The 24,334-nt window shown below is 41.6% G+C and overlaps 1 protein-coding gene across 5 annotated transcripts in view; it reads left to right on the top strand.

Annotated features, from left to right (window-relative positions):
• The window catches only part of KATNAL2 (katanin catalytic subunit A1 like 2), a 76,302-nt gene that overhangs the window by 146 nt on the left and 51,822 nt on the right, over positions 1 to 24,334 (top strand). For 2 of the 5 annotated variants that reach the window (XR_009345897.1, XR_009345898.1), the window contains exon 1: positions 1,923 to 2,765. Coding sequence is in view for 2 of the 5 variants with exons in the window: in XM_059139794.1 (XP_058995777.1) it covers positions 2,715 to 2,765 (51 nt within the window). In the remaining 3 variants the exon portion in view is untranslated. Of the gene's footprint in view, positions 1 to 1,922; positions 2,766 to 24,334 lie in introns of those variants that run through there. The other 3 variants (XM_059139794.1, XM_059139796.1, XM_059139795.1) reach the window with 3 other exon arrangements.

Below are 24,334 nucleotides of genomic sequence, written 5' to 3'. Positions count from 1 at the left end.
TAGGAGTTTCATGGTCTTATGTTTAAGCTTTTAATCCATTTCAAGTTAATTTTTGTAAATGGTGTAAGATAGGGGTCCAATTTCATTCTTGTGCATGGGAATATCTAGTTTTCCCAATTTATGGGGCTAGGCATGCTGGCTTCATTCAGGAGATGCCATTTATTAAAGAAACTGTCCTTCCCCCATTAAGTATTCTTGGCTCACTTGTCAAATATTAGTTGATCAAAATGAATTTCTTAATGTGAGTCTTGGTTAGAAAAGTTTGAAAGCCAGTGGTCATGTGAAGGAGATTCCTTAGAAAAAATTACATTAAATTTGGAAATAAAGCAAAACAGTACAGCATGACCTATCAATGTCACACTAAAACCATGTTTAGGAGGCCCAACCTCTATCCAATAGGACTTTCTGTGATGGAAATGTTCTACGTGTGTGGCTGCTCAGTATATCAGCCACAAGCTACATATAACAACTAAATACTAGAAAACGGGGCTAGTGGGACCGAGGGATTGAATTTTTAACTTTAATTTAATTTTAATTAAAATGAGAATGTAAATGGCCAAAACTAGAGGAATGTATCTATGCCCCTTAGAAAAAATTCCAAAGGCTATGATTGTATTACCCTGTAGAACATTAACCATTTTTGTATTTAACCCAGCAGCCATTTTTTTTTTTTTTTTTTTTAAGATTTCATTCATTCATGACAGAGAGAGAGAGAGCAAGAGAGGGAACACAAGCTCAGACGAGCTGGAGAAGGAGAAGCAGGCTTGATCCCATGACACTGGAATCATGACCTGAGCCGAAGGCAACCACTTAACTGACTGAGACACCGAGGCGCCCCATAACCCAGGTCTTATTCTAACTTTGTTCTCTTGAAAGGCCTGTGAATATCTGGTACCTCAAAATGCTCTTTAAACCACATTTACCATTTTACTGGCTCCCTCAAGGACCTAAGGGACATCTTTGCCATGTGTCCATTCATATTAAAGAGAATTCCGTTTTGAAATTTTTGAAAATCATGTCAACAAAACAATGTAATAAGTGCAACAGGAAAGGTATGTAATGAAATAAGGAACAATTTTGTCTCTGCCTAAATTCTGCCTGGGGTAAGTGTAGTGATTGGAAAAGCTCCATTGAACTGTCCTAGAAGGTGCTGTCTGAGCTGAGTCCTAGAAGACAATACAGGATTTTGTTAGGCAAATGAGGTGAGAGTGATCCTCTAGGGAAAAGAAACTGTTTAGGAGTAGTTCAGGAATTCATATAATCTGTGGATGGGGTGTGTGTGTGGGGGGGGGTTGCCTCGATTGGGCTGGGAATGACAGGAGAAACTGGACAGGGAGGGTAGCAGCATGGCATAGGGGAAAGGCAGACTGGCTTCATTCAGGAGATAGCTTTCTTTGCATCCTAGCTTTATCTTGTTGGATAATTTAAGATTGGCTAATTTGGCTCTTTGAGCCCATTTCCACAACTGTAAATTGGGAGTGCTAATGACTTCTGCATGGCGTGTTAGGATTAAATTAGGTAACCAAATAAGTCACATAGTGTGTTTTCTGGTGCCATAGATGTTTAATAAATTATAGTTATTATCTAATGTGAGAGTGGTCAACAGTTTCAAATGGTGCTAAGTTTAAATAAGATTTTTAAAAAGGTGTAAAATAACCTATAACTGGCTTTCCTAATTAGGAAGTTCTTGAAGATTCTGGTAAGAACAGGTTCAAAAGAGGAGGGGCAGAATGTGTTGAGAAATGGATGGGAGGTGGCAAAGGGAAGAAGACAGTCCTTTCAAAAAGCTTGAAGTGAATGGAAAAGAGGGGATTCAATTCAGCAATTAGAAGATGAGAGATCTGGGGTTTTGCTTTGTTCTTTTTTTTTTTTTTTTTTTTTTTAGATTGAGGAAACTTGATTTTTTTTTTTTTTTTGTATTCTAAGGGAAGAGAATGGAAGAAGCAGCCCGAAGATAATGAAGAGGGGATGGTTTAGAAGAAGATTAACAGCAAGCGAGACAGAAGGCAAAGACACTGAAGACACAAAATAGTTAACACATGAAGAAAATGGAGCAGAGGAAAATGTCAAGTCCGTGTTTGTCCGCTTTTAAAGAGCATAGGTCCAGAGCGAAGGGAGTTGGAAGGGAAAGGTTGACGCGCACTTTGCATCCCAGAAAGCCTCTAACAGCCAAAGTCCACAGCAGATTCTTCCAGTCTAAAAGGACCACTTGCAGACATTTCAAAGTAAAGCAGAAAGTTCCTTCCAAACCTTACCTTAATACGGGGGACGGGGGGGAGAGATGGGAAAAGACGGGGTGTCAAAGTGTAGTCTTGGGAACGTAAGCGCTGGGTCACAAAAGCCTGAACAACAGCCGAAATCAAGGACAAATAGTACGATACATAAACTTGGTAACCTGGCGTTTTAGAGACAGAAATGAAGCGAACCAGAACAACTTCAAAGCCCGCCTCAATCCCTGTCAATCATCCCCCCTCCCTCTCTTGATTGGTCAGTGCCTTGCAAAGGCTCTGGCTGAAACGTGCTTATTTTAATATTGATTGGCATGAGAAAGAATCCATCTTTGTCCAGCGATTGGCTGACCTGTCCAGGCTCCGGCCAATCCTGAAAGGGGCGGGCTGGTTAAGCGTCAGGTTTCTCCCAGCAGTTTTCTCTGGAAGTACTGGTCAGGCTAGTGACTGGCCCTTTTCACTTCTCCGGCCCTGACACCGTACCTGATGGAGCTTTCTTACCAGACCCTCAAATTCACGCACCAGGCACGGGAAGCGGTAAGGAAAGTACATACAAAAAAAAAAAAAAATTGTGCCAGGAGCTTTGGTCTCCTGTTACTGAGGGCCCATTTGCGTGTCCGCGGTTGCTATGGCGACGAGTTTCCCCTCCCCTCCCCCCAGCCGAGCGGCGCCAGCGCTGGGAGGGACCTTAGGTCCCACTGGTCAAGTCCAAGACTGGGCTTAAGGCTGTGACGGGAATAGGCTGGGTCTGGGACAGAGCGGGGTTTGGGAGTGCCTACGGATTTGATGAAAGGGACCGCAGTTTGTGACTTAGGAAACGGTGTGGTGTTTATTAGACTGGCTGTCTTGATGGGTGAGCAGGTGTGGGGAGTGGTTAAAATTAGGACTGTTGAAAGGCCAGGCAGCTCTCACCTGAGAGTTGGGACCCTGGGTTCTGATCCTGATTCTCCACTTACCAAGGCCGAGAGAATTTACGTATTTAATTCCCCTCTCGGGCTTCAATTCTTAGACTATAATCCTTTTCACACGAAGATTACATGGGCTTTACAGTACATACAGTGGTTTCAGTTGTACCGTCAGCTCACTGGTGAGCAGTACTTTACACAACAATGCACATGAATTGCGCGCATACTCCATGCCTGGCACTGAGGAAATAAAAACAATGCTTTGGGGAGGAGGGAGGATAAATAAAGTATTAAAATGCTGATATCTGAGCCCTCACCTCTAGAGATTCTGATTTACTGATTTTGGGTGGATTCTGTGCATCAGCATTTTTTTTTAAAGCCCAGGAGGTGTTTACATGTGTAGCCAAGGTTAGGAACAACTGCCCTAGTGTTTCCCACCTTAAAAAACAAACTAATAGTATAGAAAAAGAGATAACCGCCTGGTTGGCCTCACATTCCCCTTTACCTACCAACCTCTCTCTGTTTCTCTCCAGCTTCTGGAAAGGGTTGGTGTTGCTAGGTCTCATCTCTGGATTGTCTTCAAGCCTATTTCAATCTAGCCCAAATTACCTGCATCCTAACCTTTTTGCACTAACTTTTAAAAAAGCAGATTCCAGGACCTCACCAAGACTTACTGAATCAAAAACAGTCCAGGATGGGGTCTTGAAAAGTACATTGTAAACACACACCCAGTTTTGAAAACCACTGCCCTATAAATAGTCTCATATATTTTCATGATTTCCAATGCCATCTATATGCCAACAACCACCAACCCCTCACTGACTCTAGAGTGGATTTCTCTGCTGGGTCCCAAGGCCACATGGTGTCCTAGAAGGTGGAATAGAGAGGAACATGAATCAACTGATTGTTTGACAAATCAAGGAGAGTATCTCAAGTATCTGCATCTGAATTTGCTCAATACTTAACTTTTTGTTTCCCTTCTGAAACCTATACCTTTCCCAGTCTTCCTCCACCTGGGAATGTGAACCACCATCCACCAGTTGCTCAAATCAGAATTCTGGGAGTCATCCTTAGCTCCTTCCTCCTAGTCTCTCCCTCTGTTTTCTACCTAAGGAAGACAGCGCAAATCATATTGATTCTACTTCTGTAATAGGTCTTTAATCATCCTTATCTCTACAGCTGAGATCCTGATCCAACCCACCACAATGGCTTACCTATCCACAATAGCTTTCTAACTATTCTTCCTATTGGTTTTTGCCTCCCTCTAGTCCATTCTTCATCCAGTGATCTGACTAGGATTCTTTATTGGCTTTTCATTACACTTAGATTAAAACCCCCAAACCTTGACATGATCTACAGAGCACTGCAATGGTGCAGCCCAGCTCCAGTGTCTGGTGTCTTCACCACTTTCTGCTTTGCCTCCCACTGATCCAGGCACATTCTCTTTGATCTGACATATCTCCGAATGCCACATACTCTGTACCATGCAAGTTAGTATTTAATTGTGGTTAATTTATTTTTATTTCTTAAGATTTACTCATCCATTTGGGGGGAGCAGAGGGAGAGAGAAAGAATCCTGAAACAGGCTCCCTGCTGAACAGAGAGCCCAATGTGGGGCTCCATCCCAGGACCCCAAGATCATGACCTGAGCTGATATCAAGAGTTGGACGCTCAACTGAGTGATCCACCCAGGTGCCCCTAATTTTTTTTTAAAGTAGGCTCCACATGGGGCTTTAACTCACAACCTAGATCAAGACCCCAGAGATCAAGAGTCAGCTGCTTAACCAACTGAGCAACTCAGGTGCCCCTAATTTGTGATTAATTTATGTTACAGATTCCTGCATGTGACACAGCCTGTCAAACAGAATTCATGTAACTTGAAGGCAGATCCAGTTTTACTTCTTGTTTTATTCCCTAAATGGTGCTGAGAGACATATTTAGATATGCCCATTGATGGCTTGAATTTGCAGGGGGTGTAAGTGCAAAGAGTTGTGCTGATTAGGGGTCTGCAGAAGGAAGAAGACAGAGGTGGGTGTGGTAATTTGGTTAACTGGATATAAGAAGGATTGCATGTCCACAAGGAATTTTGATCATCTACATCATCCACTGTATTAGAATTTCCAGAATACTTCCTTTTTATTTTGTTGATTTTTATTCTTGTTTCAAATTATATAACCATACATGTACAATTGCTCTGAGATCTTTAATTTCTCCAAGGAGAAATCATCTACACCCTCCTATAGGAATAAGGGCACAATAATCTTGGTTGCCACCATCAGTGGAGTTAAACAGGGGAAGACAGCTATGTGTGAGGTGGGGGATTTCTCCTCGCTGTTTGATGTATAGATTATACTTAATTACTCCTTCCTTAATTATGTAATTGCATACTTAATTACTTTTTCCTTTCCAAAGTTTGTGTGGTTGAATTTCTTCTCAGAGTAAACGTCCAACCTTCAGTCAGGGTAGAAGAGGGATCGTCACCTGATTGGGTTGGGGAAGGGAATCTCTTATATACTGTTTAGCGTGCTCCTCATTATTTCTGTCCTCAGAAGTGCCTGGTGACTCAGAAGTGCCTAGTGCACTCAGTTCCTGTAATTGTCTAGGGTGCTGTCATACTTAGGTAACTTCTTGTTGACTACTTTTTCTTTTTTTTTTAAGATTTTTTTTTAAAATTTATTTGACAGAGAGAAATCACAAGTAGGCAGAGAGGCAGGCAGAGAGAGAGGAAGGGAAGCAGGCCCCCCTGCTGAGCAGAGAGCCCGACGTGGGACTCGATTCCAGGACCCTGAGATTATAACCTGAGCCGAAGGCAGCGGCTTAACCCACTGAGCCACCCAGGCGCCCCGACTACTTTTTCTATAGGTGTTGGTTTTCTTTGATTTTGGTTGTCTTTTGCTTTTGTCTTTTTCTGTTCTCTTAATTCACCTGGCGTTTATCCAATTGCTTTCCATCTGTCAATTTTATTGTCATTTTGTCTGTTGTCACTTGCTCTTCTAGGGTTGTTGTCCTCCCCCCCCCCACACACACTTCTGCTCTAGTCTTTATTATTTCCCTCCTTCCCCTGGCCTTTTTTTTTTTTTTAATTTGTTTGTTCTTCTGTCTCTAGCTCCTTTAGGTGTAAGGATAGATTGTTTATTTAAGATTTTGAGACTTTTCTTGCTTCTTGAGGTAGGCTTGTGTTGCTATAAATGTTGCTCACATTTAATGCAATCTTTATCAAAATACCACCAACATTTTTCACGGAGTTAGAACAATCCTAAAATTTGTATGGAATCACAAAAGACCCTGAATAGCCAAAGCAGTCCTTAAAAAGCAAAGCAAAGCTGGAGGCATCACAATTTTGGATTTCAAGCTACATTACAAAGCTGCTGTCATCAAGACAGTTTGGAACTGGCATAAAAACAGACACATAGATCAATGGAACAGAAAAGAATACCCAGAAATGGACCACAACTATATGGTCAACTAATATTTGACAAAGCAGGAAAGAATATCCAATGGAAAAAAGACAGTCTCTTCAACAAATCGTTTTGGGAGAACGGGACAGCCACCTGCAGAAGAAGGAAGTTGGACCATTTCCTTACACCATACTCAAAAATAAAAAAAATGTGAGCTAGGAAACCATCAAAATCCTAGAGAAGAATACAGGCAGCAACCTCTTTGACCTCAGCTGTAGCAACTTCTTACTAGACACATCTCTGGAGACAAGGGAAACAAAAGCAAAAATGAACTATTGGGACTTCATCAAAATAAAAAGCTTCTGCACAGCAAAGGAAACAATCAACAAAGCTAAAGGGCAAGAGGTTTTCAAGCTTGTTAATTCTTTCAAATAACAGGCTCTTAGTTTTGTTGATCTATTCTATTGTTTTTTTTTTTTTTAATTTCTATATCATTGATTTGTACAATAATCTTTATTATTTCTCTTTTCCCCCTGGGTTTGGGCTTTATTTACTGTTCTTTTTCCAGCTTCTTTAGGTATAAGGATAGATTGTGTATTTGGTACTTCTCTTGTTTCACAACCAACACCAAAGAAATACAAACATTTATGAGAGAATATTATGACTAATTATATGCCAACAAAATAGGCAATCTGGAAGAAAATGGATGCATTCCTAGAAACATATAAATGACCAAAACTGAAACAAAAAGAAATAAGAAACCTGAACACATCCATAACCAGCAAAGAAATTGGAGCACTAATAAAAAATCTCCCAACAAACAAGAGTCCAGGGCCAGATGGCCTCCCAGAGGGATTCTACCAAACATTTAAAGAAGAATTAATACGTATTCTTCTGAGGCTCTTTCAAAAAATAGAAATGGAAGAAAAACTTCCAAACCCTTTCTGTGAGGCCAGCATTACCTTGCTCCCCAAAACCAGACAAAGACCCCATCAAAAAGGAGATTGCTGATGAATATGGATGCAAAAATTCTCACCAAAATACTAGATAATAGGATCCAACAGTACATTAAAAGGATTATTCCCCACAACCAAGTGGGATTTATTCCAGGGCTGCAAGGGTGGTTCAACATCTGCAAGTCAGTGTGATACACCACATAATAAAAGAAAGGACAAGAGCTATATGATCCTCTCAATAGATGGAGAGAAAGCATTTGACAAAACAGAACATCCTTTCTTGATAAAAGCTTTCTGTAGTGTAGGGATAGAGGGAACATACTTCAATATCATAAAAGCCACATATGGAAAAACCAACAGTGAATATCATCTTCAATGGAGAAGAACTGAGAACTTTTCTCCTAAGGTCAAGAACACAATAGGGATGTCCACTCCCACCACTGTTGTTCAACATAGTACTGGAAGTCCTAGCCTCAACAATCAGACAACAAAAAGAAATAAAATGCATCCAAGTCAGCAAAGAAGAAGTCAAACTTTCACTCTTTGCAGGTGACATGATACTTTATGTTGAAAATCCAAAATATTCCACCCCAAAATTGCTTACTCATACAGGAATTCAGCAAAGTGGCAGGATATAAAATCAATGCACAGTAGTTAGTTGCCTTTATATACACTAACAATGAAGCAGAAGAGAGAGAAATCAAGGAATCAATCTCATTTACAGTTGCACCAAAACCTGTAAGATACATAGGAATAAAGCTAACCAAAGAGGTAAAGGATCTGTACTCTGAAAACTACAGAACACTTATGAAAGAAATTGAGGAACACACAAAGAAATGGAAAAACACTCCATACTCATGGATTGGAAATACAAATATTGTTAAAATATCTATGCTACTCTAAGAAATCTACACATTCAATGCAATAAGGATTGCATCAAAATACCATCAACACTTTTCAAAAACTGGAACACACAATCCTAAAATTTATATGGAACCACAAAAGACCCCAAATAGCCAAAGGAATGTTGGGGGGTGGGGACAAAGCTGGTAGCATCACAATTCTAGACTTCAAGCTATATTACAAAGCTGTAATCATCAAGGCAATATGGAACTGGCACAAAAACAGACACATAGATGAATGGAACAGAATAGAGAGCCCCCAAATGGACCCTCAACTAATCTTTGACAAAGCAGGAAAGAATATCCAATGGAAAAGAGTCTCTTCAACAAATGGTGTTGGGAAAATTGGACAGCCGCATGCAGAAGAATGGAACTGGACCATTTTCTTACACCATACACAAAAATAGACTCAAAACAGATAAAAGACCTAGATGGGAGACAGGAATCCATCAAAATCCTAGAGGAGAACACAGGCAGCAATCTCTGAGATCTTGGCTGCAGCAACTTCTTGCTAGACACGTCTCCAAAGGCAAGGGAAACAAAAGCAAAATGAACTATTGGGACTTCCTCAAGATAAAAAGCTTTTGCACAACAAAGGAAACAGTCGACAAAACTAAAAGACAATCTACAGGATGGGAGAAGATATTTGCAAATGGCATATCAGATAAAAGGCTAGTATCTAAAATCTATAATGAACTTACCAAACTCAACACCCCCGAACAAATAATCCAGTCAAGAAATGGGCAGAAAACGTGAACAGACATTTCTCTAAAGAAGACATCCAAATGGCCAACAGACATATGAAAAAATGCTCAACATTACTCTGCACAGGGAAATACAAACCAAAACCACAATGAGATTCTACCTCACACCAGTCAGAATGGCTAAAATTATAACTCCAGAAACGACAGATGGCAAGGATGCCAAGAAACCCCCTTACACTGTGGGTGGAAATGTAAACTGGTGGAGCCACTCTGGAAATAGTATGGAGGGTTCTCAAAAAGTTAAAAATAGAGTTACACTGTGACCCAGCAATTGCACTACTGGGTATTTATCCAAAGGATACAAACAGAGTGATTCAAAGGAGCACCTGCATCCCAATGTTTATATCAGCAATGCCCACAATAGCCAAACTATGAAAAGAGCCCAGATGTCCATCAACACATAAGTGGATAAAGAAAGTGTGGTGTATATATATACACCATATATATATAATATATATATACATATATATATATATATATTATATATATATGATAGAATATTACTCAGCCATCAAAAAGAATAAATTCTTGCCATTTGCAATGAAATGGATGGAACTAGAGGGTATTATGCTAAGTGAAAACAATCAGAGAAAGACAGATACAATATGATTTCACTCATATGTGGAATTTAAGAAACAAAAACAGGTGAACATAGGGGAAGTGAAGGAAAAATAAAAAGATAAAAAGAGAGAGGGACACAAACCATAAGAGCCTCTTATCTTTAAGAAACAAACTGGGGGTTGCTAGAGGGGACGGAGGTGGGGGGATGGGATAATTGGGTGATGGGTATTAAGGAGGGCACATGATGCAGTGAGCACTGGGTGTTATATGCAAGTGATGAATCACTAAATTCTACCTCTGAAACGGATAATACAGTATATGAAAATACAGTTAATGAAACTGAATTTAAATAAAAGATTTTAAAAAATTAAATAAAGAAGAGGGAAATCTTGAACAAAAACAAAAAACCAAAATAAATGTAGCTTTTAATTAGAATAAGACTTTTTCCCATCTGTAGACCTCTGTGCCTTTCTTATTCTCAACTTGAATTTAAGATCCTCTAAAATGTGCTAAGGGCAAGGAAGCTCTGAGGAGCAATTGCTTTAGTGTTTTTAATTTGACCACACAATTCAAAACAAATAAACAGTAATTGGTATCAATGCCCAAGAATACATTTTGGAAAGCCAAAATTGATCCACACATTCATATATACACACAGAATAATCCTGGAATAAAGTTAATTTTATTCCTCATGTCATTATATATACTGTTCACAAGTTGTGACTCTGCCTTTGTGAGACTTTTATTATTAAAAAATAACTGCTGTAAGTGTTAGGTAATTAATGAGGTGGTTGACTAGGTTTTTAAATGAGTGTTGTTAAATGCCTTAGCTTTTATTAATTGCATGGGCCCCTAAAAAAAGAGTAATTGAAAATTTAATTACATCAATGTTTTTCTTTAAAGAACTGAGGCTTATTAAACGTTAAATGTTCAAACATTTAAGCATCTATTGAAATACCAATAGCTATAAACAATGTGCAGTTCTAAATACTAATTAAACAAACTCTAAATCACCATAAAGCAAAGCTGAATTTTAAGTAACTTTATGTTTTAAGTGCTCTTCTCTGCTTTTACATAAGGAAGATTAACCACTTCACTACTGACCACCGCAGCAGCCTTGTGGGTATCTTCTAAAATGCTGTGGCTGCTGTAGGACCACATTCTTCCTGGACGTGGACCAAGGAAGGGAGACTGATCACACAACTTGGAACACTTTGCTAATGTCACACTGCTACTCTTGGAGACTTGTTTTTGTGTTTTCTTTCCTTTTTAACCGCTAAAAGAGAATGTGACAGTGTACAGATATGAATTTGTGTATTTGATGGTTTGGTTTAAAAATACCTTCTTTTATTCTGTGTGTATATATGAATGTGTGGATCAATTTTGGCACCCTGTCCACTGGCTGAAAATAGGTTATTCTTTTGGAAAAATAACATTTATTAGGTTTTATTTTTAGATGTAAAAAGTATACCACAACCCAGATAAATATTTTTTTAAAGGAGTTTATTTCTTTATTTGAGAGAGAGAGCGAGCGCACGTGTGTGGATGTGTGAGCAGGGAGAGGGGCAAAGGGAAAGGGAGAGAACCTCAGGCAGACTTCCCATTGAGTGGGGACCCGAGGTGGGGCTTGATTCCAAGACCCCAAGATTATAACCCAGGCCAAAACCAAGAGTTGGGCATTTAACTGACTGAGCTACCCAGGTGCCCCATCACCCAGATAAATCTCGTATACATTAAAAAAAATTAATATAACCTTCTGCTTTCCACTGTGATTGAGTAACAGGTGCCAGACTAGCCTTCCTACTGCACACAGCTAGAAACCTGGCCCACGTATATGAATAACCTATCTTCAGCCAGTGGACAGTGTGCTCATGAGAGAAGGGCTTCTGCTTGGAAGCAGTAACTGGGTTCTGGCACCCAAGGGAGTATCTATGCCGAGCAGAGATGAGACAGAGTATAGTTTGGGAAGACTTAGGTGGTTAATGGTGGGAGGAAAGGGGACCAGGGAAGAGGGAGCTGTGCAAACAAATTGCTCCATATTTCTGAGTTTTGGGCTGAACACTAAGCTGTGCATCTACAGAGTGAAAAAGTACAAAACTGGGGAAAGCCCAATCATCAGGGAACGATAAGCTGAACAGCTAGTAGTGTTCATATAACCTCCTTATGACACTGAGAGATATTTTAATGCCAAGCAGCCTGAGTGGAGAAATGTTGTGGAAGAGCAGAGCGCTTAGTGGAGGTTGCAGGAAGGCTGTGCATTAGGAGTAGGCTGAACAAACCCTAGAGGAAAGCTTCTTTAGATCTCTCTTTCCTAACAAAGCTTAAAAGCACAGCTTGATAGGATCAGACTTACCTACAAATAGTTACCTGCCAAAATAAAACTTAACACTTAAAAGACAAGAAAATCCAGACATTCACAAAAACTGGCATCCAATTAAAAAAAAAAAAAACTACAAAGACTTTAAAAATAGCTGTAATAAATATGTTTAAGGGGGATTTAAGGAAAAGATTCTAAAGAGGAAAAAACCAGAAGATACATAAAAATAAATAAATAAAACACAGTTGACAGAGTTGAAAAAGACAGTATTTTAATCAGAAAGACTCCCTGGAAACCAAATTGCAGCATATGGAGTTTGAAGAAAAACATGGACAAAGCCTCAGTGGCATGAAGGACAATACCAAGGAGTCAAACAGACGTGCAATTCATATCCCAGAGCTGAGATGAAGAGGAGAAAAAAAAAATAAGAAATCATAGCTAAAAGTCTCCCACAGATCCAAGAAACTCAAAAACTTCCAAGCAGGACAGACACACACTTTTTGGCTGTGGACAAAGCAAGATGCTTTGTTACGAATGGCCCTCTGGAGATACCCACGGGGCAAGGAAAGGAAGGAAGGTTCCAGCCAACAACCAACAAGAAACTAAGGCCCACAGTCCTCTAGCTCATAAGGAACTGAGTTCTGCCAACAACCATAGGAACGTATTTGGGTGACAGAAATGTTCTAAATCTGGATTGGAATGTTGATTACATATGTACACACATTCATGGGACTGTGCGCTTAAACAGGGTGCACTGTACTGTATATAAATGATACCTTAATAAAGGTGATTTCAAAAGTGGTATGAAAATTCACACAGTATTTACCAGAAAAGTGTACAGTGGAGAAGTAAATGCCTTCTTCCCTATGCTCCACTCCCTACCCATTTCTGCTTCCTCACCCTGTAAGAAACTATCATCTGTCGTTTCTCTTTCTTTTTTTTTTTTTAAAGATTTTATTTATTTATTTGACAGAGAGAAATCACAAGTAGTCGGAGAGGCAGCCAGAGAGAGAGAGAGGGAAGCAGGCTCCCTGCTGAGCAGAGAGCCCGATGCGGGACTCGATCCCAGGACCCTGAGATCATGACCTGAGCCGAAGGCAGCGGCCCAACCCACTGAGCCACCCAGGCACCCCTCATCTGTCGTTTTTTTTTGTTTTGTTTTGTTTTGTTTTGTTTTTATCAGAGAGAGAGAAGGGGAGAGAGCAGGCACAGGCAGACAGAATGGCAGGCAGAGGCAGAGGCAGAGGGAGAAGCAGGCTCCCTGCCGAGCAAGGAGCCCGATGTGGGACTCGATCCCAGGACGCTGGGATCATGACCTGAGCCGAAGGCAGCTGCTTAACCAACTGAGCCACTCAGGCATCCCTCATCTGTCGTTTCTTATAAACTATTTAGGAATATATTTGTATGTCTTAAGTGCATATTTATTTCTATATTTTTTTCTTTTCACAGAAGAGATCATTTCCTTCCTTCTGTATTTCCCTCTTACTTTACTACATGTCTTGTAAGTGTCTTCACAAATATTTATGGGGAGCCTGAGTCAGATATTAAGTTCTGGGGATATGGTAGCAAAAAGAAACACTGCCTCTATCTTCATGGTGACTACATTTTAGTAGGGAAGGCAGCTAACAGGTAAACTGGAACCTGAGGAGAGGAATTGCTGAAACATAGAATAGCCATATCCAACTTTGTAGGTAATGCCCAAAAATTTCTCACGTGGTTATATCTGTTTATATTGCCCTTACAATGCATGATAGTTCCCATTGCTCTACATCTAAGCAATACTTGTTCTCAATTATCTATCCTTTATTTTACATTTCCTTGAGTACGCATGAGGTCAAGTACCTTTTTGTTAGTTTCTTAGCCATTTGAATATCTCATTTTGCGGGGCGCCTGGGTGGCTCAGTGGGTTAAGCCGCTGCCTTCGGCTCAGGTCATGATCTCAGGGTCCTGGGATCGAGCCTCGCATCGGGCTCTCTGCTCAGCAGGGAGCCTGCTTCCTCCTCTCTCTCTCTGCCTGCCTCTATGCCTACTTGTGATCTCTCTCTGTCAAATAAATAAATAAAATCTTTAAAAAAAAAAAAAAAGAATATCTCATTTTGCAAAGTACCTATTTCTCTTGTCCATTTTTCTACTGGATGAGTTTGTCTTTTGAATTGTTTTGGGAGGAACACACTATACATTAGTATATTAATTCTTTTAAGTGCTGATATTTGCAGCATACCAACATGTTCACTTTTATGAACACAAATTCATATTTTTTAAAAAGTTCATTTTATTCATGTTTTCTTCTACAGTTAGTGGGTTTTGGGTATCCTAAGAAAATCTTTCCCTATTCCAAAACCATGAAGATATTCTCTTGTATTATCTTCTAAAAGTCTTACTGTGTTCACATTTAGGTCTGTAATTCATACAAAACTGATTTGTGTGTGTGCGCGCACGCGCGCACACACACACACACACATCTGTGTGTAAGGGATGAGGTAGGCATATAATTTTTCCAGAAGCATTTACTGAAAAGATGTCCTTCCCCACACTGTTCTTTGTCCATGTATATGCAGAATTGTTTCTGGGCCCTCAAGTCTGTTCCACTGGTCTAGTTGTCTACTTCCTACGCTAATACCACTCTGTCTTAATAACTGTAGTGGCACAATCTTGGGGTATCTATCGAAGCAAAGACTTCTACTCGTTCTTTTTTGTCAAGTGGTTACTATTACTGACAACACATAGTTATGTGTTTTAGAATCAACTTGTCAAATTCCACAAAGATTGCTGGATTTTGATTGGGATGGAATTGAACCTGAAGATAAAGTTGAGGAGAACTGACAAAAAACAATGAGTCTTCTGATCAATGCCTATCCTTTTTATTCCAACTTTCTTTATTCTTTTCAGTAGGAATCAAGAAGTTTTCTGCATAGAGATTTTGCCCATCTTCTGTTAGCTATACTTTGAGTCCTTGATACTATTATAAATGTTTTCTACATCACTGTAAATGGTTTCTTGTTTTTTCAAACTTCATCTTATGTTATTGATGTGTAGAAATACAATTAATTTTCTTATATTGATTTTATTTGAGCAACATTCCTAAATTCATTTATTCTAGGAATTATTTGTGGATTCTTTTGACTTCTTTATCTATGCAATCATATTATCCGTGAAGAAAGACAGAGTTAATTCTTCCAATTCTTTGCCATTCGTTTTTCTTGTTTAATCTTACTGTTTAAGACCTCTAACAAAATGTTGAACAGAAGTGGGGATAAGAGGCATTATTGTGCCTGTGGGAGGTACTAGCAATCCAGGAACATGTTTTGTTTTTTTTTTAAAGATTTTATTTATTTATTTGACAGAGAGAGAGAGAGAGATCGATCACAAGTAGGCAGAGAGGAAGGGAAGCAGGCTCCCTGCTGAGCAGAGAGCACCATGTGGGGCTCGATCCCAGGACCCTGCGATCGTGATCCGAGCCGAAGGCAGAGGCTTCAACCCACTGAGCCACCCAGGTGCCCCACATGTTTTGTTTTTAATGTAGGCTCCACACTCAGGGATGCCCAATATGGGGCTTGAACTCACAATATTGAGATTGAGACCTGAGCTGAGATCAAGAGTCAGATGCTTAACCAACTGAGCCATCCAAGTGCCCCTCAATCTAGGAACATCTTAATCCAGTCTCAGGGACTGAGATTTTTCTGGGCCACATAGAGAATGAGAGAATGATCTTGGGCAATTTAACTTCTCCTCTGTCCTTATTCATGGGACTGAGCCCTTCATAGGTTTTTACCAGCGTCCCCTATTAGGCTGGGTCCTGGATTCCAACTTTTGTACCTATAGCACCTTGAGGTTGTCAAACATATTACTCGGCATCTTAGCCTCTTAGAGGGAGGTAAACGAACTTGGGAAAAAGTGGCTTCAAATGCCTTGATCATGTCTATGTATTAATGAACACACACACACACGCCACACAGGTATATCTGTAGGGTAAAATCCTATAAGTGAAATTGCTATATTTAAGAGTTTTTATGTGTGCATATTTGACATACATGCATCTGTAGAATAAAATTCTTATGGAAATAAATGAAAACCATCCAAATGGGAGCAGAAGCCCTTTATAGAGAATGTGCTGGAACAAGGGAGTCAGGTACCATCACTTGCATTTGGCAGAGAATCAAAGGCAGGCAATGGAATGGGAAAGCTTGGCAGTGAAAAAAGGGAAAGCTACAGCTATTTTCTGACTAGAGGCTGTTGACCTGGAATAGCCGAATGCAGGCTAACGAGAAGCAGGGTATCTTATGTGACTGATTTGGAGACCATATTTGGCTTTCTTTGCTTGGTCCTCATCTGGAAGCGGGGGGCAAAAAATCGGGAGGCTGACAGTTGTTGACCAAATCCTGACCATGCTGGGCCAGTTACCACAGAGGCTGTGATTCCAGTTCCTGGACGGCTTGTGTAGAGTTAGCGGTTTGGTTTTCTGGGATTGTTGCCGCAGTGGTTATGGTTTGGCTTCCTGAACTTATGTGGGTCGGACCACTAGCTATTGATATATTCAGTCTCTCGTCCTAAGACTGATACGGCTGTACCAAAGAACATATACAGTCGACATTTTACCTGGTAACTTCAGTAAAAGTTGTATCAATTTCTGCATCTGCTGGTAACGTGTGTGGTAATTTGTGCCAACACAGCCGGCTGTTCTTTTGAACTTTATTTGTCTGATATGTAAAAATTTGTATCACATTATGTCTTTCATTTGCATTTTTATAAGATTGAGCATCTTGTCATATATTTAAGACTCATTTGTGTTTCTTTTTCAGCAGTCTATCTTCTCCTCTGTTTTGCCCATTTTTATAGTAAATTGTTGGCATTTTTTTGATTTGTGGGTACTCATTATATATAAATGATTTGTGTTGATTTGTGGGTACCCATTATATATAAAGGGATTTGGCCTTTTGAACATTAATAAAATTGTAAATATTTTTCCCGGATTATTGTCCTTTGACCTTGTTTTTTATTTCCAAAGTTTTTATGTAGCTAAATTTATCAGTCTTTTTCATTAGTGCTTTCTGGGGTTTGTGTCTAAGAAGGCCTTATTTACTCTGAGATTAGAAAACAAAACAAAACCATGCTAAGTAGTTTTATTTCTTTATTTAAGTATAATCTGGGGATACTATTTATTAACCAAAACGATGTCTTGTTGTTTACTGAGAGGTGACTTGACAAAAGTATAATCAATCTTAAAATCCCCAGTGAAACCCAGGCTTCCCATCTTCAGCATTCTGAAGTATTCTCCAGGCAGGGAGGCTGTGGCACAGAGGTTCACAGGGGCAGCACCGGAAAAGTCCAGGAGTCAGAGTCCAAAAGTCTCCACGAAGCAAAAGATTCTGGTCTCCTTCAGAAGTCCTATCCCCTAATTCCCACTGCCTGTTTTCCTCCCCCCAAATTCCATGTCCACGGCAAGTCCTTAGTTTACTGGTGGGAGAATCTCTTCTTGGAACCTTTCATTGTCTTGGCCATCATCCGGGCAGTTTGTTGGTGGGTTTCCTGCTGCTGACCACCGTGCCTCTTGGCCCTGCTGGAGCTCGGGCTGTCAGAGCGCGGCTTCCCCCAAGAAGAGGTTCAGACCGTCGCTCCGTCACGGCGGCAGGGAGCATGGCTGCTTCCTGGAGGGATAATGCTGGCTTGATCTGCTCCTCCTAGTTCAGACTTCTCCTGGCTCCTTCAGACATGAGAAGGGGGCCAGGTCACACAGTTGAAAAGGGTCAGCCCTGATTGGCAGGTGCAGGTTGGATATTTGTTGTCAGTACTCCATAGCTGCTCTTGGGCGTCCCAAAGCCACACGTACGTTTCCTACTATGCCCCATGATCTTCTGAACTTTCTTAAAGTTTCAGTGACAATAAATTTTCCATAATGTATGTTTCTCCAACTAGGACATGATTGTATATTTATGTGATAGAGCTGATTGGCATAAAGTCTCCAAAGTGGATGGGCTCAAGAACAGAATGGGTGATATCCTCCCGCTTCCAAGATGGATGTTGTTTTTAAGTCCCCAGATGCACAGTTGCACAGGGGGATCATTTTGTGGAGCGAGGCACACTTGGAACTGGAAAACATCTGCATCTTTGAATTCATTCTGCGCCCAGGAAATCCAGCTGCTTCCTCTTCCAGGGGTGAATGAAGACAGTACTTCTTGCTTTGGTTTGGAAGGAGGACACTGACTCAAGTGCAGAAGTGGCCAGTAATCGGCTTGTACTGTGGGCGATGGAACATCTGGCAACACTGGCAATGCTTCAGTGGGGACCTCTCTCAGCTTGGTGAAGGGGCTTCAGACCACTGCGGCTTCTCTGACTTGCTTTTGTTCACCTCAGGTAACCTCTGGCCTGAGTCCATGTTTTCACTAGTGCTTTTAAAATCATTTTAAAGTCTTTCTCTGAATGCAGTAGCTGAAGTTTTCGTGATTGTTTCCTTTTTCCTTTATCTTCGGGGGGCATAGAGGCACGTTGGCTGGTTCCAATTCATGATGCAGATCTCAGCATCACAGAGGAGCCCACCGACTTGCTGTCTACATCAGAAGCTTTTCTTTTTCCTTCCTGAGTCCTTGAGCTGTTAGAACTTTCTCTTTCACCTTGGGCAACAGGCCTCCTGCCCACTTTTCTACGTCTAAGCTGTCTAGACTTTGCTTGTTTTTGTCTGATTTGGTTTTCTGGGAGCCTTGTGCTTTTGCTTAAGGCATCCAAAGCAACCACCCATGGAGGTGAAAACGCAGGGGTGCACTGGCCTCTTTCCTTCTTTCTTGACACCCCTACAGAAGACGTGTCTTCTTTGTGTTGTCTCAGGACAGAAGCCTTGGGCTTTCCTCTCTGAAGACGACCTGGTGTGATTTCTGGCTGATAAACGTGTTGGACTCCTCACGGCTCTTGGTACCTACCAGGAGTTTGTCCCTTTAGGATGATGGTTGCCCCTTGCTTTGACTCACCGCCCCTTCCCCTTGGGGCCACCTGTGTGGCCTTCTTGCCTGAGCCCCGGTCTGTCCTGAGAGGCAGCAGAGTGGCCTCCCCCAGGCCTCTGGCATGCAACATGGGCCTCTGCCTGTCCCCAGACTACTCCCGGGGGGTAACCAGAAGATTCCTGCTCTGAGGACCAAACTGGAGTATCTCTGTGGCTCTTCCTTGTCTCCTCTCAGGACTGTGGGACACCAGGTGGGGCCTGTGTGTGTGTGGTGTGTGTGTGTGTGTTCTGTCTGTGCTCAGGGCAGTCCTGCCTACACCTGGAAGCTTTGCAGGGTTGTGGGTCTTCTCCCTTCATTCCGGCCTCCTGAAGAGCCGTGCCAGGGCACTTTGAGGAATCTTATTCCCAAAGTAGGGCTCAGTGTCTGCTTCACAGGAGTCAATTCTGCTGATGTCTGTGCAAGTGAGTAACTGTCCGTGCACCCCCCCCCCCCCCCGCTTCTCCGTGAGCATGGCTAGAGATGAGCCCGACAGGCAGACAGCCTCCTCAAATCTTGCTGCTTCTTTGGGTAGAGGCTGGTGAGCAGCCAAGCCCTCAGCTCCCGCACAACTGAGGGCCCTGACCTTGCCGCCACCACCTGAGCTACCTCGCTGCTGAGGCCCTGAGCCGGGCTCTGTCGCCCCTGTGGCTGGGTGCGTCCAAAGGGAACTGGGTCTGCAGTCTGGGTGCTCCCGACATCCTGGCTTCTGCTCCTCCGGGAGCAGAGCGACGGCAGCCTGCAGCCCAGGACAGAAGGAAGACCCCTCGCTAGATCCTGGCTGTCGCGGCCGGCGTGACAAATCGACCAGGAACGTGAGGGTAAGAGGATGGTGAAAAGAAATTAAGAGACAAAGAGATGGGGGCAGGAGGAGCACTGAGGAGGATGTCCAACAGTGCCGATTTTACTCCACATCTTACAAGCATTTATAAGGCAGATCACAATAGAAGGAGTAATACATCAGTATCTAGTCAGATGACTACAAGTTTCTGTAACAAGTTTACTTTAACTACAAGCAAACCTCATGATGCCAGGTAGTCACGGCTAATGCCACTAGCTACTATTGATGCAAGACAATCAACCAGGGAGTGGGTTATGGGAGGTACAGGAACAACAAGGACCAACTAAGAATTCACGACCCTGACCGCATTGTTCCCTTCTGTAGGGAGAGCATGTGGGAAGTCAGGTAGGCGAGCGCACGACAGGTAGCACGGACCCTTCCTCAGTGTTACTGAACTTTCCTGTCCTTAACCCCTTATCAAGGCGTCTGGACTTTAAAGGAGACACAAGTCAGGGCCTGGTTTGATCCACGACTCCAACCATGCCGTAGCCTCTAACATCTCCCCCTACTTTTTTAAATAAATCAAGCATATGGATTTGTGCCTGAGTATGCAGTCGTTGTTGTCCTGTACGAAAGAAGGAAAACTCCCCATCCTACAGTCAATATAGCCAAGACAGTGAATATAATGATAAAAATCCAAAAGGAATATTTCATTATATTTCCAGGATTAAACCTGTGCAACCCATCCAAAATCTGAGATACTATTGTAGCAGGATTTTGTACATATAGTTGTGAATGCCCTATATTAGCAATTTCCTTTTGCAGCTCTGCAAGATCTAGACTTACATTACTATGAAACCACATTCCTTGCAAATTAAAGACATTTGAGTTCTTAACACCGATAATTGCCCCCCCCCAAATTCTACCGCTTCTTCCAATCCTTCCAACTTGCTTAAAATTTTTGGTCTATATGCTCCTGAATAGCCAAGGCGTGAGAGATATTTCGGGCTAGAGAATTCACATGTGTGGCAGTTTGTACAGACTGCAAAAGAGCTATGGTAGAAACAGTAGCCGTAGCAATTAGAGAAATTAATACAGTTATCCCAGCAATAAGTAACCCTATGAAGCGCTTCTTAACTCTTTTTACCTGTGCCTGTAATTCCAACACTAACTGATACCCAAAATTAGCATACCAGGGATCCTCCACTTCCACCTGGAGGAGCACATATGGAGGTTGCATAGTTATAAACACTATTATGGGACCTGTGCCCGATGAAGGCAGGGACACAGGTAGACAATTTGTTAACACACCATGGTCACAATGGATATTATACAATAGATGTCCCCCTTGGAAAGAGGTGAGAACTTTTTTTTTTTTTTTTTAAAGATTTTATTTATTTATTTGACAGAGAGAAATCACAAGTAGATGGAGAGGCAGGCAGAGAGAGAGAGAGGGAAGCAGGCTCCCTGCTGAGCAGAGAGCCCGATGCGGGACTCGATCCCAGGACCCTGAGATCATGACCTGAGCCGAAGGCAGCGGCTTAACCCACTGAGCCACCCAGGCGCCCAAGAGGTGAGAACTTTTGATCCTGAGCCCACTACCAGTAAAAAAAGGTCTAGGGACACAGGCCCGCAAAGTCAGATTGAAGTCTTTTGTGATAGTATAACCATTTCTGGCTATTTGCACTCCCTATTGGTCCCAGGGCAGCAACCAGTTTCCAGAGTTTTGCATGAAACATCTCTCCGGCTGTAAGGGGGGAGACGTCTTTTTCTTCTCTGTCTGTTCTGGCCATTCAATGTGAGGCGAGCCATCCTCTGTTGGAGACACGAGGATTCGGCACCACCTTTCTGGAAGCCAGCGTGGGGCGTCCTCATCCTGTGGAAAAACACCAACAAAACCTCCTCTGCGGAGGACAGGATCAGGACCCTTCCATACTCCGGTCAAGGGATCCTTCCACCGGGCATATGGAAGCGGAGAAAAATCAGGATGCCCAAATTGCTCAGCCGCTGTCCGACTGAGATCATCCACATTTAAAAAATTTAAAACATACAGAGTTAAAATTAAATGCATATGAGGAGAGTATATCACTGTTCCCTGTAGGAACTCCCCCTCTTTTAAATTTTTGAGATATTATTTAAGGGTACCATAGCTCTTTCGACAATGGCTTGTCCTTGTGAATTGTAGGGGATGTCCATTGAATGTTCTGATTTGTTTGCAAATAAATATTTTTACATTTTTTAAGTCACAGATATCTTAAGAAAAAAAATATCCCTAGTCTGGAAGAGCAAACATTAGAGAACCAGCAATGTTTAAAATAAGACAGAACATTAAGAGACACAACATTACAACTTCCTTCAGTTCATCTAGTCCCATAATACTAATTCTGGTTTACTCCGAATGCAGCTTTTACTTCTGGAAATTTTTACCCATTTCAGTTCCCAGGATTTTAACATATCAAAGACTGTATTTGTCCCGAACATCTCCCATTTGACTTTCCTTTAGGGTGGTTACCCAAAGGTAACGCAAGGTTTATCCTAGGTTTAGCAGTACTGAGTAACTTAGCATATCAAGGAAAAGCCTTGAGTCAAAGAGGCCTCATTACAACTCTAGGCAGGCAAAGAGAAAACCTTTTACATTTTCGTAACAGCAGATCAGTTAATCTTAGAAAACTTTGTCCTTTTGAACAGACAGAATTTCAGGAAAAGATTCATTAGTCTTTTTTCTCCTCTTGTGAATAAATCCACCAAAACTGATCTAATACGGTCAAATTTTTAACATATTTCATTGTTTCCTTTTAAATCTATAAACCAAGGCAAATAAAAGTCACTTCCCCCAAGCCTTCTACGACTTAGTATATACCCTCAGTTTTATCTCCTTTCATGTTCTGGTGTAACCAGACATTTTCATTTTAAGACAAAACTACTCATTCTTTTAGGCCCTCCTTTTTGTGTGTGTACAGTTCATCTTAGCCCGTCCTGACCATACCTAAAATTCTTTTTCTGAAGAATTCCCTTCACGAACCTTCTACAACTTGCTTTTGCATTCAGGTTTTGTCCCAAGCCATTTCCTTCCAAACAACCATCTCATTTAGGACAAAATTTCCTTCTCTTACTTTTAACAAAATGTATTCTCATTCCTTAAATCTTTCCTACGTATCTCCTACTTTCCTACATACAGGGTTGCTTTCTCGTTTCCATCAGCCTTTCTATACCAGTGTCTTTCCTCTTTTTTCTTCCTAAGACGGTGAGTTTTCTGGGTTTCCCTCCCATCATAAATGATGTCGCAGACAAGGGGAGGGGTATCTTTCAGATGCTGTCCTGCTCGTGTCCCTCGCGGGAACTTAGGAGCATCTTAGCTAAAGTCAGTCCGTATAAACCCCGGACCAGGCTACTCCATGGAGAAGATGACCATTATGCCATATGACGCCCCACGAGACTCAGGGTGCAGCCCACTCAGACTCTGTAGTGGAAGCCATATAGACACATTCACACAGTCAGGCATTCTTCAGATTCAAACAGGTTGGACACCCTCCCCTTCTGGGTATCCCTGGCTAATGGGAGGTCTCCCCTTCCATTCTTTACGAATGGGTCTAGCTCAAACAGTGGCCCCGGGACTGTTACAACAGAATTCAGTTAAGCACAAAGCATGTTTACCAACAGATTTCAAAAGCACAAACCTAGTTCCAGCGACCAGCGCTCTAGCATTTTACCCCATTTGATTTAAAGTTTCAGGTCAGCAAAGACTTTGAGAGCTACTTTAACAATTACCCATTAAAACTTGGAGACGGACAATTAACCATCAGTTTAGTGATCTCTTTGCTAACAGATTTCAACAGATTTTAACACAGATTTTAACGAATAACATGAGCTTATTTGACTTTAAGTAAAAACTCTTAAGTTTCACATTTACTACTGTTAACTCAAAAGACCTGTTCATCCTAATTAACTCAACAAACTTAACTTAGTTCAAATACTGATTTACTGAGAGCTAAGACCCCTTCTGCCTTAAAAGGGCCTGCAATGCCGTAACAAAAAGATCCTGTTCCAAAGAATGAGATTGGCCCATGTTAGTTTACTCCTGCTGTCGCCCGTCAACCTGGGTTCCTCTTACCTGACTGTCGGCAACTACTTGCCTGTATATGAGCGCTCCCTTGAAATGTGCTCAGGTCCCTGTTCGGGCGCCATTTGGTATGACAAATTGACCAGGAACATGAGGGAAAGAGGATGGTGAAAAGAAATTAAGAGACAAAGAGATGGGGGCAGGAGGAGCACTGAGGAGGATGTCCAACAGTGCCGATTTTATTCCACATCTTACAAGCATTTATAAGGCAGATCACAATAGAAGGAGTAATACATCAGTATCTAGTCAGATGACTACAAGTTTCTGTAACAAGTTTACTTTAACTACAAGCAAACCTCGTGATGCCAGGTAGTTAGTCACGGCTAATGCCATTAGCTACTATTGATGCAAGACAATCAACCAGGGAGTGGGTTATGGGAGGTACAGGAACGACAAGGACCAACTAAGAATTCATGACCCTGACCTACTATTGA

This window comes from Mustela lutreola, chromosome 11 (assembly GCF_030435805.1).
Source record: "Mustela lutreola isolate mMusLut2 chromosome 11, mMusLut2.pri, whole genome shotgun sequence".
Classification (NCBI taxonomy): domain Eukaryota; kingdom Metazoa; phylum Chordata; class Mammalia; order Carnivora; family Mustelidae; genus Mustela; species Mustela lutreola.
This window is presented reverse-complemented; position numbering and strand designations above follow the sequence as displayed.